Below are 16,752 nucleotides of genomic sequence, written 5' to 3'. Positions count from 1 at the left end.
GGCGCTCTGAGGGAGCTGTGCGCCACCGTCGACGACCTGGTGGCGCTGTACCCGCCGCCCGCGCAGCGGTGAGTGCCGCGCTCCATACTACATACTACATACGGAGGTGATGCGGCTGGCGGGCGCGGCCACGGCGCACGGCCCGCAGCCCGCCGCGCTGCTGGACGCCGTGCGCGCGGTGGGCGGCGCTCTGAGGGAGCTGTGCGCCACCGTCGACGACCTGGTGGCGCTGTACCCGCCGCCCGCGCAGCGGTGAGTGCCGCGCTCCATACTACATACTACATACGGAGGTGATGCGGCTGGCGGGCGCGGCCACGGCGCACGGCCCGCAGCCCGCCGCGCTGCTGGACGCCGTGCGCGCGGTGGGCGGCGCTCTGAGGGAGCTGTGCGCCACCGTCGACGACCTGGTGGCGCTGTACCCGCCGCCCGCGCAGCGGTGAGTGCCGCGCTCCATACTACATACTACATACGGAGGTGATGCGGCTGGCGGGCGCGGCCACGGCGCACGGCCCGCAGCCCGCCGCGCTGCTGGACGCCGTGCGCGCGGTGGGCGGCGCTCTGAGGGAGCTGTGCGCCACCGTCGACGACCTGGTGGCGCTGTACCCGCCGCCCGCGCAGCGGTGAGTGCCGCGCTCCATACTACATACTACATACGGAGGTGATGCGGCTGGCGGGCGCGGCCACGGCGCACGGCCCGCAGCCCGCCGCGCTGCTGGACGCCGTGCGCGCGGTGGGCGGCGCTCTGAGGGAGCTGTGCGCCACCGTCGACGACCTGGTGGCGCTGTACCCGCCGCCCGCGCAGCGGTGAGTGCCGCGCTCCATACTACATACTACATACGGAGGTGATGCGGCTGGCGGGCGCGGCCACGGCGCACGGCCCGCAGCCCGCCGCGCTGCTGGACGCCGTGCGCGCGGTGGGCGGCGCTCTGAGGGAGCTGTGCGCCACCGTCGACGACCTGGTGGCGCTGTACCCGCCGCCCGCGCAGCGGTGAGTGCCGCGCTCCATACTACATACTACATACGGAGGTGATGCGGCTGGCGGGCGCGGCCACGGCGCACGGCCCGCAGCCCGCCGCGCTGCTGGACGCCGTGCGCGCGGTGGGCGGCGCTCTGAGGGAGCTGTGCGCCACCGTCGACGACCTGGTGGCGCTGTACCCGCCGCCCGCGCAGCGGTGAGTGCCGCGCTCCATACTACATACTACATACGGAGGTGATGCGGCTGGCGGGCGCGGCCACGGCGCACGGCCCGCAGCCCGCCGCGCTGCTGGACGCCGTGCGCGCGGTGGGCGGCGCTCTGAGGGAGCTGTGCGCCACCGTCGACGACCTGGTGGCGCTGTACCCGCCGCCCGCGCAGCGGTGAGTGCCGCGCTCCATACTACATACTACATACGGAGGTGATGCGGCTGGCGGGCGCGGCCACGGCGCACGGCCCGCAGCCCGCCGCGCTGCTGGACGCCGTGCGCGCGGTGGGCGGCGCTCTGAGGGAGCTGTGCGCCACCGTCGACGACCTGGTGGCGCTGTACCCGCCGCCCGCGCAGCGGTGAGTGCCGCGCTCCATAGAAAAGAAGCCAAAGAAGTTTCACTTCTGACATGTGTATTTTAAAGAATAACTGCGACGCTCTTTTTTTGCAAAATCTACAATAATTTTTAACGGTAATTCGAGTGTGCTTTTTAGGCGTATTTGAATAGCTATTTTTTATTTTGATTTATATTCAAGGTAAAAAACGTAAATTTTGTGGAATATGATTTAATTTTTTGGTGGTGCGCTTACAGTGAGGTGGAGATGGCGCACCAGGTGCTCAGCAAGGACATGGCGGCGCTGGTGGAGGCCATGCGCCTCGCCATACACTACTGCCGGACCACGCTACACCACGATTATACCAAGTGAGACACGTTGGATACTATCTCTGCTATTATTATAAAGTTTAAGAATTTCTATGTCTATTTATTTGTTTAAACGCGTTACTCAGGAACCACTGGTTCGAACTGAAAAATTATTTTTGTGTTGGGTATTTTCCAAGGAAGGCTATATATATAGTTTTAAAGTATTTAAATAAGTTTTTGCCGCAAATCACCGCGGGTGAAACTAAGGCACAACTAGTCATGACATACAAGATCATTGATTTATCTCTATTTTCCTACAAGTAACATAATAATACCACAAGCTCGCCTAGTAATCAAACATCCCTCGCCCACAGGAGCATGCTGGCCGCCGCCCACGTGCTAGCCATGGACGCCAAGAACCTCCTCGACGTAGTGGACTGCATCCGAGAGAGACACCCTGACGTCGACTGGCGCTCCGGGCTCGCCCCGGAGCCGCCCCGAGCGCGCGCGCCCCACTGCCCCAGCCTCGCCCCGGAGCCGCCCCGGGGTCACGCGCCCCCCTGCGCCGACCTCGCGCCCCAGAACCCGCCGACGTCCCCCGCCTCGGATGAACCACGTCCCGAATTCCGCATCAATCAGCCCGTCACCGCCCCAGAGTCTTTCGAGGCGCCCCGGGAACCGCCCCGGGAACACAGCAGCCTACCCAATCGCGTGTCGACTCTCATACATAACTACAATTTGTATGGTAACGTTCGCGAGGAACACGTGTATGGGAACGAGGAGAGCAAAGGCGAGCCAGGGGAGTCGGTGAGGAGCCGTGTACAAGCGCTGACAGGCAAATTGCTCGAGCAAGGCGTGCAAAACGTGCAAACCGTGCAAGCTGTGCAAGCCGACCAGGGCTGAGTGAGAGGCGTTTTTAGTTCGCTTGTAGTGCCAGTTTTGTTGAAGGTGGGCCCGGAGTTCTGAAGCTTTACTGTTGCGAGGCTATGACGCATAGTGACTAGTACTTACAGTTAATCGATGGGTTTACTTTATACTGAAGTATACAATGCCGCTTTTTTTTTAAATTAAATTTAGAAGCTTCGAAAAGACATTCTCGATTGCTCAATGTTTTAGCGAATGTTGTGGATTTTATTGTTGAGCCAAAATTTACTCTTCGACTATACGTCTATTTACTGTTATTAACATTTCGTTTATTGGACATTCGGAGTTTATGTGATTTAAATGTTTTTAAATAAATATTATCGACCCGTATCATAGTTTCTTAATTTTTTTAGGTATTTATATAGAAAAAAATGTATTAAATTTGTTTTTAGAACACTTGAAATTTATTTTCCGCAAAATAAATTAATAAATAAGATATAGTTTTTCGTTTAGGAAATTCTGATTTCTAGTTTTCAATCATCTCATGTTAAAATGAACATCGTATTCATACATATGTAACGACATATCATCGGCATTGTTTCGCTTCGAGTAAATCATGTTATCGTGACGCTTTTGTGAAATTGTTGTTCTACATATCTATACATACAGAATTATGTGTACATGTACATCTATCACTAATTTAACATATATGTATATCACTTTTCTTGTTAGAGCTTGTTTCAATTATTCAATGTAAAAAAAAACTTTGTAACTCGTATTCTATGTTCATTCATTCAACGAAATAAAATTTAATTTAAAGTAATTGTCGTATAAACATTATATACATCACAAAACTTCAAATGTTGCTCAGGTGTGAACACGTCAAAATTTTTCGATGTTCCTATTATGTGGTTTTAGTCAACTCGATAAATTGCAATCCAAAAATGCTCATATAATATTATGAATGAAATCAAAACTGCCTCAAAACAATAAATATTATACGTGGTACTAATATCGTTTTATGATTATCTTATATAGTATTATTTTGTAATATTAATGTATTAAAAAAATGTGTATATTTTTTATTTAAGGTGCGTAATCTGTCACAACGCTGCATTTATTTTCACGAAATAGATTCGTACTCAGTATTTAACTGAAATAAATATAGTTTTTTTTTTTTTTTTTTTGTAAAAATGTACAAAACGAAACGATTGTCCATAATATTATTTTAATTTTTATCCAAAGTTTTATTATAAGCGTAGTAGATCTCAGACGGAATTTCGTAGCGATAGATTCGTTTATTTGATTAGTTGTACAATTGTATCAGAATTTATTTATTGATGAATCTTGTCGGTATAATTTGTAAAGTTGTTTTGTAATGTGTTAGAGTAACAGGATGTCATTCCAAAGTATATGATATTGTAAGCGCTCGTAGTCCCTGTATCGTAGTCGTGAGTCGCTCGAGATTATTTTACAAATACCTGTGACGTGGACTGGATTTTGTTTATGCATTAAACTGAATAAAGGACAGGTCAAATTTTGTCTTTCATTTAATATAGCCCTGTACGCTCTGGAACACACTTTATTGATCTTTAGCTTGTAGAAGATCTAAGCCCGTATCTAATGTTCAATATTCATATAATTTACACGTACTTGCAAAAGCACGTGTAAATTATATAAATATTGAACATTAGATTTAGATTAGCCTATGTTTATTTAAAAATAGATATGCAAACAAGTACCGTACAAAAACAAATAAAATGCAATTACTTCATTGTAATAAATAGAACAAAAGAACAACTTATCGATAAAAGATTATACAACATTAATAAATTGTTATCATTATTTTACTAGCCGACCCGTGCCCACTTCGTTGGGCGCTAATTATTTTTGTGATGCAAATATATATAGTAAAGTTATCATCTCGCTCACATTTCTCTGACTTGATTTAAATATACATTTATCACTGAGTTTTTTCTTTAATAACAATAAAATATATAGTCCAGTCATTTAAGCTTAAATTAGGTAAGAATCTTGGAATTCGAGATACCCAGCTGTAGTCTGTAGTTACTTGTATATTGACACCCTTAAAGTTGTCTCAAAACCTACATATGGTAGGGTTACGCAACTATTAAATTTCAAGGTCAAAGGTCACAAAAATCGTTTTTTTCTGCTTTTTTGTAAATATCTCATTTCCTGTGGGTTTTATTATCAATATTGTAGAATACAAAATTCTCTACAAATTTTGTTTAAAAATTTTTTTCATATGGTGAACATTATATCCTTTAGTACCATGATAAGGAAACCAGGATCTGATGCTGGGATCTCAGAGAAATCGAAGGAAACTCTCGAAAATCCGCATAACTTTGAGACAAGCTTGCCCATTACATTGGCCACAAGCTAAAGAGCATTGCAAGCCCGCTTTCCTGCATCCGCATCGCGAACCACAACCACTCTTGCAGTTGTAGAAAATTGTATTTAGCAAATCTTCTGGAGCAGGTGGTAAAATTGTCATGATAGGCTCCAGAAAATCGTTTCGCATTGCCTAATCCCATACCTGGGGTTCCAAATCATGCCCTAACCAATTTTGAACTTGTATACACGTTTGAAATGTTGATGAGCATCTGCGCTTGTTGGTGGATTATTTGAAAGCTGCACAGGTTTATTAAGTTTTGTAGACTTGACGTAATGCATATAACGAAGATGAGGCACCGGTTGACCTGAAGTGATGCTGTGACCGCGCGCTCTCCGCCCTCTATCTCGAAAACGGTTCACCGTATGAAAAAAAATTTAAACAAATTTTGTAGAGAATTTTGTATTCTACAATATTGATAATAAAACCAAATAGCAAAAAACCCATAGGAAATGAGATATTTACAAAAAAGTGCAAAAAAGATATTTTGTGACCTTTGACCTTGAAATTTAATAGTTGCGTAACCCTACCATATGTAGGTTTTGAGACAACTTTTAGGGTGTCAGTATACAAGTATTCACAGACTTACAGCTGAGTATCTCGAATTCCGAGGTGAACTTACTATAATGACTGGACTAATAGCCTATATCACTCCTGAATAGTGTAGCTTTCTGTTAGTGAAACAATTTTCATGATCGGATCAGTATTTGCGAAAATTAAATCTTTAAAGTTTACCTCTTTATAATATTAGTATAGGTTTAAACCATTAAAGGTTATATTGTTTATTTATTGCAAGAAACACGAAAACAACATGTACAAATAGCGTTAAAAATCATCAAATTATTATTTAATATTGTCACAAATAATTGCGATCACTGCATGGAAACAAAAAGCAATAGTTGCTTTAACTAAGAAATGAATTTTATTTGATTAAGAAATGAAACGAAAATAGCCACGCTCACCCAAGAAACTCTTTGACCCATGTTACTGGCCAGAGATGTGTTTCAGACCAACGGAGAATGTAACGAACAGTGTAACAGCATACCTATAATTAATTACACTCTTTTCAGTCACTTTCACCACACTTTTGGAGAGCCATTTTTAATGTAAGAGCCAAATAAAAAGAAGTATAAATTCAACCACTAAATGACTCATCCTTATTTTTTTCTCGTAAGTAAATGGGGGAAAGGGGTCTTCTTTATTAGTAGTCCTCTACATTTTATTCATCTAAAGTGATAACAATCAGATCAAAAACTCATTTAAAAAAAAATCTAATCCTTTTTCCCCTCTGGCCTTTCATATGATATAGTTGTATCCAGCCTACATTATCTGTGTAGTGTTCAAGTACATGAGATATATGTAGGAAAAACAAATTATAGGTGTCTTTTTGAGCCATAGGAGGAAAAACACTTGTTTTCATTATTTTTGTTAGTTATCCCATTACGCAACATCTGTAACGTATAATTGGATGCGGTTTTCAGTTGTGATTGTAGAGGCTTAAATCAAGTCGAATTAATTTGCAGTCAGTATTGTAATAATAACCGCTCTGGTACGGTAGTCACCTAAACCACTGACGGTTTGTGGGTTCGATTCCCGCTCAGATTGGATATTTGTATTAGTACAATGTTTCTTTCTGCTCTAGGTGGCTGTCCTCCGCACCGTGCCTCGGAGAACGCTTTAAAGCTTTCGGTCGCAGTTGTTATCATAAACATCTGATAGCGATAGTTACTCATAGTAGGGAATATATCCGCCAACCCGCATTGGATTAGCGTGGTGGATTGTCTGAACTTTCTCCTACATGGAGAAAAATGCCTATGCAGTGGGATGTTACCAGCTGAATTTATAAATCATTGCTGTTTATCATATAAGCTACCTAAAAATGATAAATAAAAGACAAACTGTTTGCATTCTACTTTAATAATAATACAAAGTATAAATTGATGTATGTTATACACGTTATGAGTGACTTACAAAAAAACATTCCCTGGTATTTATTTATAACACATTAATGCTTTCAATATTTTCCAGTTTTTCTGCGAAAAGCATTTTAAAACAGTTTTAATGTTAATATCGTAAGAAAAATGCTAAATTTGTTAATGCAAAAAAAATACACAGCTTATACCTAGCTTGACTATTATTTTTCCTAAATTAACTATTAACCCTTGACCGAAGTCGAAAATGTATATTAAATAAAATACAATTAAACATTTTTGACTTACAGAAAGGTAAATCTTTAATTTCAGTCAATGACTTATCTGTAGCATATTATTTTAAGTTTTTAATAGCATAAAGCAATTTTAACAAATTATTATTGCAATTTTTCTTAACAAGTTTTATATTTAAACAAATTAATATAAAGGAAGTAGCCCGCTTTGGAACCTTCTTTGTAATAAGACAGAGAACAGTGCAAAAGCGTGTAATCAACATAATAATTCATAAAATAAGGTTATTTATATTCACGTGGCTTATACGCGGTTTTGCACTAAACCCAAAATACATAAAATTGTTATATTGTAAATCCTGAATCTAGCCGAGTAGGACACATAAAAAAATTAGTTATGTTACTCAAATAAGATTTATTAACAGTCAAGGAAGTTTGCAGCCATGAGTAATTCGAGAGCAATTTCTGGTGCAATGGGAAACTCTGGGATCTCGGTCGACGAGTTGGTATAGCGAACTTTGTATGTGAAGTACATACAAACTTTTTGCAGGACGTGTGACCTGGAGAACAAAACGTTATTGTTAATTAATGCCAAGAAAACCCTTAGTTTCAGGAGCAGTATGGGAAGTGCCTCAAGCTTTCAGAAGATCACAGCTAAGTAATATGCTCTCAAGCAGCTGTGACGAGTAAGGTAACGCATACTATCAGGTGGGATTATTTAACCACCCTAATGTTATAAAACAGGACTAATATTGCTGATTGAAGGCCCATCTGTCTGTTCTCTATCACGTTTGTGAAGTATGATTGTTAAAAATAAAGGAATGTTTTTGTTATAATTTCAAAGATTTTCTGTATGTATGCATGTGTGAGTAGCAATGTTTAAGTGGACACAGGTATAAGAGTTCAAATATGTGTCAAAAGAATTTAATAAAATACAATCACCCAAACAAACATACATAAGTACATATGTGTGTTTGTTTGGGTGGAATCTTTAATAATTAAGTTTCATAAAAGAAATTTCAAATCCAGTAAATCTATTATAGAAATCGAAAATATTTGTCCATTGGCCATTTATAATAGGTGATTTGTAAATTCATTTATTATTGTTTAATTACATAATATTATATAAAACATTGTAAAACTCTACTGGAATTTGTTTCACAAAACGCCTTTTTATTGGCTGCTATGAAGAACTTCAATGACTAAATAATAGTTTATATTTTATTTTATTATAAAAATTTGTCCATCCCAATTGTTATCAGTTCAATTGTGACAACACTACATGCTGCACAGTACAACAAGTGGTGTTGGCTTGTCGTCAAACATGAAAGGCGTTGAACCATGTTATTTATTTGCCTTTTCTCTGACAACCATCCTTTACCATGCCAACATCAAAACTTTTCTACATTTAAGTAGTGTCAGGAAACATTTATTACTTGTCGAATAGATTGGTCACTTGTTCCACGTGTCATCTTTAACAAAACTGCTATTAACTTCTGTGACAAAGTAAAAAATCTCGGTGTGATTTTTGATAACTCTCTCTCCTGAACACCTCAGGTGAACGAGTTGAGCCGTAAGGTGTTTGCTGCAATCAATTCACTTCGTCGACTACAATATTTCCTTCCACTGTCCACCAAAATTGCGTTAGCACAGTCACTCCTTCTACCTATTCTTGACTATGCTGATACTTGCTTTCTCAACCTTAAGGAGGAGCAATTAAATAAACTTGAGCGCCTCCAAAGTCTCTGTATACGGTTCATATTTGGTCTTCGCAAATATGACCGTGTCTCCAATTTCCGCAATCAACTCAAGTGGGTCCCAATCCGCTTCCGCAAGAATACTCATATCCTCTCACTGCTATATCGCGTGTTGTTTCGTCCTGATTCACCTTCTTACCTCAAGGAACACTTTAAGTTTCTTTGCGACACCCATGATCGTTCCCTTAGATCTGACACCAATTTAATCCTTAAAACTCCGTCTTATACCACTTCCCATTACTCTAACTCCTTCTCTGTTAAAGCTGTCCAACTTTGGAACTCTCTTCCTCTTCCTATTAGACAAGCTCAATCTCTCTTCTCCTTCAAAAAATACCTTAAACTACATTATTTGTCACTAAGCACGTCATGATCGCCTATATCGTCTTTGTATGATATAATATATATTTATTATATATATATGTGTATGTGTGTGTGTATTTCAATATGTGTTATGTATGTTTATCATTATTATATATTGTCTATTAGTACTTTGTTCGAGTATTCTAATTCGCCCACCAATCGTTTTTTTACTTCCTAACTGCAGTTTCTATTTCGTGTCCTATACCCAAAGGTTGTCTGGAAGAGATCGCTCTTTCAGCGATAAGACCGCCTTTGTACATCTTTCATTTTATGTTTTTTTCTCTGTTGTTTCTTTTAATGGTGTACAATAAAGAGTAGTATTATTATTATTATTATTATTATTATTATTATTATTAAACTAAAAAAGAATTAGAGATTCAAAAAAAGGCCTCATTGCACACTGATACACTGCATTAGCATCAAAAATTAGTAATTTAAGACTCTTACGGTATCTCCCTGAAGTTGACCTCATTAGCCTCGTTCTCAGCAAACTGGCCAGGTCCACTCAACATGGCCTTAATAGTTCCGGATGTGAGCGCATGCTCCCTCTTCACTATGAACTCGTGACCATCAGAAGACACCAACTTTACGTACATGGCATCTGGTCCTTCACAGCCACCATATACTTTCTCCTCTGTTCCTGTTGAACAATGAAATGTTTATGATATTCCATTTTTGAGAAATTCTTACATTTAAAGCTGACAGGAAATATCCTGCTCAATATCTGGAACATCCCGACTGTGGAAGTACGTCGACGTTACAGAAGATCTCAGCTAAATAATACGGTTTTCATGCAGTGTTGTGTTCCTGTGGTGAGTGAGGTGACCAGTGACCAGATTTGCTGTGATGGGTCAGGGATAAGATCTATAGGGTATGGTAACTGCTTACCATCAGGTGGACCGTTGGCTTGTTTGCTGAACCAGTTGTGTTAAACAAGGAAGAGGTTCTAACTTTGACTGTATTTTTATGTGTGTTACCTCATAAATTTTTACTGAGTGCACCGATTTTGATGATTGTTTATTCATTAGCTGATGCTTGTAATGGTGTTCAATTTTTTGAGTGAGAATTCACGAGTAGTTTTGGAATCATCCCTAATAATGTGTTTTGTCACTTGTAGATTGTAAATTGAAGTAAGTTTTTTTGTTTGAAAACAAACACAATTATAGAAAAATACTAGCTGACTCAGCAAACGTTGTCTTGCCGCTAAACGAAAAATTTAGTACCACCAACCCGGTGGTAGAAGGGTAAAAATCTAGGGTTGTATTTTTCAACGCCAAATCATAATAAAATAAAAAATAAATAATTTATCTAAAAATTTAAAAAAAATTGGGGTGGACTACCCTTAACATTTAGGGGGATGAAAAATAGATGTTGTTCGATTCTCAGACCTAAACAATATGCACACAAAATTTCATGAGAATCGGTCAAGCCGTTTCGGAGGAGTTTAACTACAAACACCGCGACACGAGAATTTTATATATTAGATATTATGTTAGTCTTTCGTACACTACACATTACACGTTGATATTTAAGGTATTTTATTACAATTTGTAATATGTGTATATAACTAAACATATATTACTAGCTGTGCCCGCGACTTCGCCCTCGTGGAATAGTGACTTTGGACAGCATTGATGATGATGATGATGGTGATGATGATGATGATGATGATGATGATGATGATGATGATGATGATGATGATGATGATGATGATGATGATGATGATGATGATGATGATGATGATGATGATGTCTATCCTTATGTGTCTCCCCCCGTGCCTCGGAGAGCACGTTAAGCTGTCGGTCCCAGTTGTTATCAGACCGACAGAGATAGTACCCTATTACTCGTAATTGATAATATATCCCCCAACAAGCAGTGCAGGATGGTGAATGATGAGTGGATCTTACTCCTACATAGAGAAAAAGGCCTATGCTCAACGGTGGGAAGTTACAGGCTGAATCAATTATCTAATAGAAGAGAAGAAGAAAGATGTACTCTGACATCGTTTTTCCCATGTTTTATTGCTATTGTATTGATAACATACATTTACACATATATTTATATAAACAATTACATATATATTTTACATCACTATTTAAGAAATATTATGAGTCATCATAACTATCTAAAATTGTATATTACCAGAAGCAGTACCAGAGCGCTGCTCATCGGAAGCGCTAGCAGCAGAGGGGGCAGCAGAGGGAACAGCGTTATCAGACATATTGCTGAAAAAATAGATGAACAATATAATACAATAAAAAAATAATTAGTTTGTCTGAACACATAGCCTGTGGATATACCAGGCCAAGTCTGTTTTGAAAGTCTCTCTTTCAAGTTCTTAGTTTGACTATACTCTTTATTTGTTATCTCATAACTTTTTACCAAGTGTAATAACCATTTCATGATTCTTTTCTTTAATCGAAAGCACTAGCTTTCTCTACTTGTCATGCACTCCCATTTCAATTTGATGGAGATCTAACAGTATGTGCTAAGGTAGTAAAGAATATAGCCACCCCCTCACTCCCGTGGCTGTCGTAAGAGGCGACTAAGGGATAACACAGTTCCACTACCAGCTTGGAACTTAAAAAGACGACCGATGGCGGGATAACTATCCAACTGCTGGCTTTGAAATACACAGGCCGAAGACGGGCAGTAGCGTCTTGAGTGCGACAAAGCCAGCCCTGCGGTCACCAACCCGCCTGCCCAGTATGGTGACTATGCGCACCACACGGGTTCACACCATTTTGGCGCAAACTTGTGGAGGCCTATGTCCAGCGGTGGACGGCGATAGGCTGAAGTGATGATGATGAAAAGAATTTAATATTCAATTCATATCGTGAATACCTAAAAATTTTGCTATTTATTAGAAAGACTGAAGTAGTTGGCATAGGTTCATCTCTTTATGTAAGAATCAACTTAAATCTCACTAGTCTCAAACTAGTCTTTTTATCAAATAAATAGATAGATATTGTTTAAGTTCTTTTGTTGTAAATTTATCTTAATTACAATCATTACTAGCCCGTTGGCAAAACAGCAAAGGTGTAATGAGAAACATACCAGCCTAGCCCATTGGCAAAGTTTGTAGTGGCCCTGCTTTCTGTGCCGCGGGTTGCGGGTTCGATTCCCGCCTGAGTATGGGTGTAATATTTGTATTTATATATTTATATATGTATTATTTCTATATATATATATATATATAGTCGGCTATTACCTGTATCACAAGCATTAAGTTGCTTACCATAGGAACAGACGACCGTGTGTATGTTATAAGATTAAAAAAAAAAAGAAAACAAAACAATATTAATTACTATTATACATGACTGAGGATATTTGGACACTAGCGTGACTCTAGCGATAATATAGCGTGACTGGTATTTCTTAAGAACAAAAAAAAACTAACCAAACCTAAGCTCAAAATTAGACCGTTCATTGGCATAATTTCATTCCACGGGATCTCTGGCATCTACAGAACACTCTAGGGGTATTCAATGTGATTAAATTACGGAAACAAAACCACAATAGATTTGAATCTGTACTTAGTGCCAGTCACACTAATCACGCTAAATTACCACTGGAGTCATGCTAATGTCCGAATATCCTAATTGATTATTTATTCAAATATTTGTTTCTTAATTATAGTTGATTTAATGAAAAGGGCTAGGCTTTAGATCAAGAACCTCATTTTGAAGTTAGATAGGTTAGGGTTATTTTTTTTTTTTGTAACGAAATTATGCCAATTAACGGTCAAATTTTGAGCTTAGGTAATTTGACAGTTCTTAATCTAAAGCCTTACCATGAAAAGTTTAACGGAAGACTAGTGACTTCCTAATAGATGCAGCATAGACTGCCTTATGGCCTTTTAGAAGACTAAACTTTCAGTTGTAAAAAAAATTTAAGACCGAGTAAATAGAGTTCCACACAAATTCCTTATTAAGCCGCACACATGAATTTATTACTATTTAGACTGTTGTTTAGCTTTTAGTAATATAAGCCTGTTTATATTTTTCATCATTCAGGATCGTCGTATAGTATCTACTTACTGTACTTTAAATAAATAAAATAAAATACACCAATAATATGAGAAAAGATTTTCAGCTATACATAATATTACAACTGCCGCAGTGAAAGTTATATCTTAGAGATTGACCCTATCATTGTATACTTTGGACTCGGTTCTATATCTTCATAAATTTTTTAAATAAAAAAATCATACTTTTTATAAGATTAAAATAAAAACGATTAAGAATCAAAACTGGATTACGAAGCATTTCTATCCTTTTTATTTTAAACAAAATTAAAATATTCCATAAATAGATGTGGACAAATTGATATTATGGTCAACTTTTCAACACCGTAACAATGTTATTTTATATATTTTAAATTATAAAATACATACCAGTTTAATTCACTAAACAGTTTATTACAAACAATATTATAATGTTTATTTGTATGTTTAAATTCGTTAAAGATATATTTAAACTAAATAATTCAGGTTATTGTATTAGGATTGTCAAATTTTCAATCACTATAGTCTGTTTTTTTTCGCTACGGACTAAATTGACATAAGCGGTGTTGCTAGTTTTTTGCGAATCATTAATAGTGATATGCCACTACCGTAACTTTACGTAATTTACAATCGAGTATCGTTTTTCAGCAATAATTACAAAAACGTATCTTTAAAACTTTAGAATGTGGCGACAACCGTAATGTACCTATAGGCATATCTATATATGTACCTGTATGGGTAGTGTATAGATATGATAAATGAAACACACTTATTTTTTTAATATTTATTAATCTTAGTAATCACATGCAAATTAAGGCTATGCCTTAGATTAAGAACTACAGAATTATGGGGTTTTGGGAGATGGAGGGTAGAGAGTGGAGGGAGAGTTACACTAGGTAACACTGCCATCATTTGGAAACCAATGGTTATGGAGATATCATGGAAATCTATCTATCTCAGTCTATGCTGTCTTTGTGGTTTATGTCAGTTCGTATCGTATTTCAACAGTTTTTAAAACACATTCGTTTTTCTTGGGCGTTTCGGTTGGAGATTCTGTTCTCTTTTCGAGGTATATATATTTGTACGCGTTCATTATCATGTTTTTTTCACTTTCGATGAAAGAAATATTCTTGTCTTTTTCTTGGCGAAAAGTTTTCTTCATCGCGTTTACGCGACAAAGTTGAGGGCTGAGCGTCCAACACAATAAAAATAAACAACGTAACAAAAAAATGTGTTCATGTACTTGTGTACACAGTTAAGAAGTGAAACTTCTTTATGACCTTATTTTTCGAAAAATGATCTACTATATTCAACTTTACAGAAATTGGATATTAAAGTTAAATTAGATAAAATTTAACAAAAGGCTTTTATTATCATAGACATGAATACAAATAATACAATTATTTCATTTTATATTATCACTACTAAGATTATAACATCATTTCATTAATTGTAATAGAACTATTACTATCATGTTATCGCTATTATATATTTTTGTTATTGATAGCTTATGGTAACTGAAATATGAAATATATTGTTTACATTCCACAAGATTCAGTAACCAAGTAAAAACTCCATTCGAATCAACCGTGGTAGATTGAAAGATAAGAAAAAGATGGTGCGTAACGGAAAAATGTGACGCGTAACCGAAAAATGTGACGCGTAACCTAGCGAAGTTTCACTTCAACAAACAAAACAAACAAACTCAAGGAAAAGGAAACAAATAACACGTGAAATCGCATACTACAACGGGCGCATTCAAACACTTCAGAGGTTGAAGGACGAATGCCATTTACTCAAAAAAGCGCCATGTTTTCGTTTTTTTTATGGCATTAGCTACAGTCTATCAACCGATTTCTAATTTGTTATTGCGTATTCTTTAACAAAAAATAAATAATTTTTGTATTTACTCCGTATAATGAGTAATTAAAATTGAAAAAAATTTTTTTTATCTGTGATGCTCCATAGTTACCATGATTTTTTAAAAGATTCGTCAAAAAATAGTAATAAAATTATGTGGGAAAAGTAAAAAGTTACGATTCATAAAACCGGTATCGTAAGTACAACGCTATTACTAAAAATCTGGTATCATTATTTCGAAAATTGACATTTGCATGTGTCAATTTAGTCCGTAGCGAAAAAAAACAGGGTATAGTTAACCACAGAAAAATTATTAAATTACTATTACAGGGAGATATCGAGTGTTGCTATGAACATCGGTAAAATCTTATCATTATTAAACCTACCAATTAATTAATAATTTTTTAAAAGTTAATTAATGTATGTTAAAATGTAAATAAGTAGATATAGTACGAAACACGTAAACAATATTACGATACTAGTTTCATTACTTATAACTTTCTTGTGATTAAAAAGGTAGCCACAGCTCTTAGAGAGTGTCCAGCAGGGCTTGGTAATGATACCAATAACGTTACCTCTAACTTCACTAAATAAAGATGTTTTTTGAAGTAAGAGTTTTTTACGCATGCTTGACTTGGGTAGTAAACTGGTGAATTCGTGATGAAAGCGTTACGAAAAGTGTGATCGGGTGATGTGAACGGAAGAAGAGAGGGACGTATAAGTTTGTAGCGACATCTATCGAGCAGTATCCAAACTACGTAAATAGAGAAAACTGACGTATGCAACATCGCGCTATCAAAGTTTTCAGAGCGAGTATATATACAAGAACCCGACAAACAACCGTTCGGGCATTACCCCACCAGACACTACACCCGTCTGGTTGGAGGATCCTCCCTTTGCGGTGGTGGATGAGGAATTTCACACCCTGTTCCACACACCACTACAAGTTAGTTATGAGAGTTATGTTTCGTATATTACTGTAAGTATAGGGGCAACTAAAGAAGTTTTACTTCAGTCGTGTGGTCTACAGTATACTCGTCTTTTTACCGTCATCTCTGAGACGTTGCCACTCCGCGCAAAAATTGATTAACTCGATGCGCGGAACGACGTTATCGGTATCCTTATTTAAAAAAATGTCATTAGGATCCCATCAAAAGCGACAAAAGCCGCTTAGAAACTGATAAATATTTATTGGTTTCTAAGTGGAGAATTAGGGATCGTTACCAAGTCCTGATGTCGGGGTTAAAGTCGGCAACGCGCTTGTCATACTCCTGGAGTTGCAGACGTCCATAAAATGCGGTATGGTCTTAGTATCAGGTGGACCATACCGCTTTTTGCTTTCCTTGTAGTTCAAAAAATATATATAATAAATAATCAATATAGCAATGTCTGAACCATATATGGTTTATATCATCTAAGATAAATTACTTAGGAATTATCATAAAAAAAAAACAGTGAGAGAAAGTAAATCCAAGCGCAAGCCTCACCAATATAAAATGCTTGATGC

The 16,752-nt window shown here is 38.4% G+C and overlaps 2 protein-coding genes across 2 annotated transcripts in view; one reads left to right on the top strand and one right to left on the bottom strand.

Annotated features, from left to right (window-relative positions):
- The window catches only part of LOC123665469 (focal adhesion kinase 1), a 45,712-nt gene extending 42,634 nt beyond the window's left edge, over window positions 1-3,078 (top strand). The window contains exons 25-26 of the mRNA XM_045599771.1: window positions 1,774-1,884; window positions 2,199-3,078. Coding sequence (XP_045455727.1) covers window positions 1,774-1,884; window positions 2,199-2,727 — 640 coding nt within the window. The 3' untranslated portion in view covers window positions 2,728-3,078. The remainder of the gene's footprint in view (window positions 1-1,773; window positions 1,885-2,198) is intronic.
- Window positions 3,079-7,000: 3,922 nt separating this feature from the next.
- Window positions 7,001-13,901, bottom strand: LOC123665705 (elongin-C). Its single transcript, XM_045599967.1, has 4 exons — window positions 13,776-13,901; window positions 11,522-11,604; window positions 9,827-10,019; window positions 7,001-7,822 (listed from the first exon to the last, which is right to left on the bottom strand). Exons 2-4 carry the CDS (start codon window positions 11,598-11,600, stop codon window positions 7,681-7,683), a joined length of 414 nt encoding a protein of 137 aa, XP_045455923.1. The 5' UTR covers window positions 11,601-11,604; window positions 13,776-13,901; the 3' UTR covers window positions 7,001-7,680.
- Between the last annotated feature and the right edge of the window lie 2,851 nt (window positions 13,902-16,752).

Source organism: Melitaea cinxia, chromosome 24 (assembly GCF_905220565.1).
Source record: "Melitaea cinxia chromosome 24, ilMelCinx1.1, whole genome shotgun sequence".
Lineage (NCBI taxonomy): Eukaryota > Metazoa > Arthropoda > Insecta > Lepidoptera > Nymphalidae > Melitaea > Melitaea cinxia.
Note: the sequence above shows the minus strand (reverse complement) of the source record. Positions and strands in the feature narration are given on the sequence as shown.

Bases quoted from the DNA above. Each gene is read 5' to 3' on its own strand.
- LOC123665705 (XM_045599967.1), bottom strand. From the start codon at position 11,600: ATGTCTGATAACGCTGTTCCCTCTGCTGCCCCCTCTGCTGCTAGCGCT. The intron at 10,020-11,521 runs GTAATATACAAT...ATTGTTCAACAG, and splicing joins GCGCTCTGGTACTGCTTCTG to GAACAGAGGAGAAAGTATAT. The intron at 7,823-9,826 runs GTAAGAGTCTTA...TTTGTTCTCCAG, and splicing joins GTCAACTTCAGGGAGATACC to GTCACACGTCCTGCAAAAAG.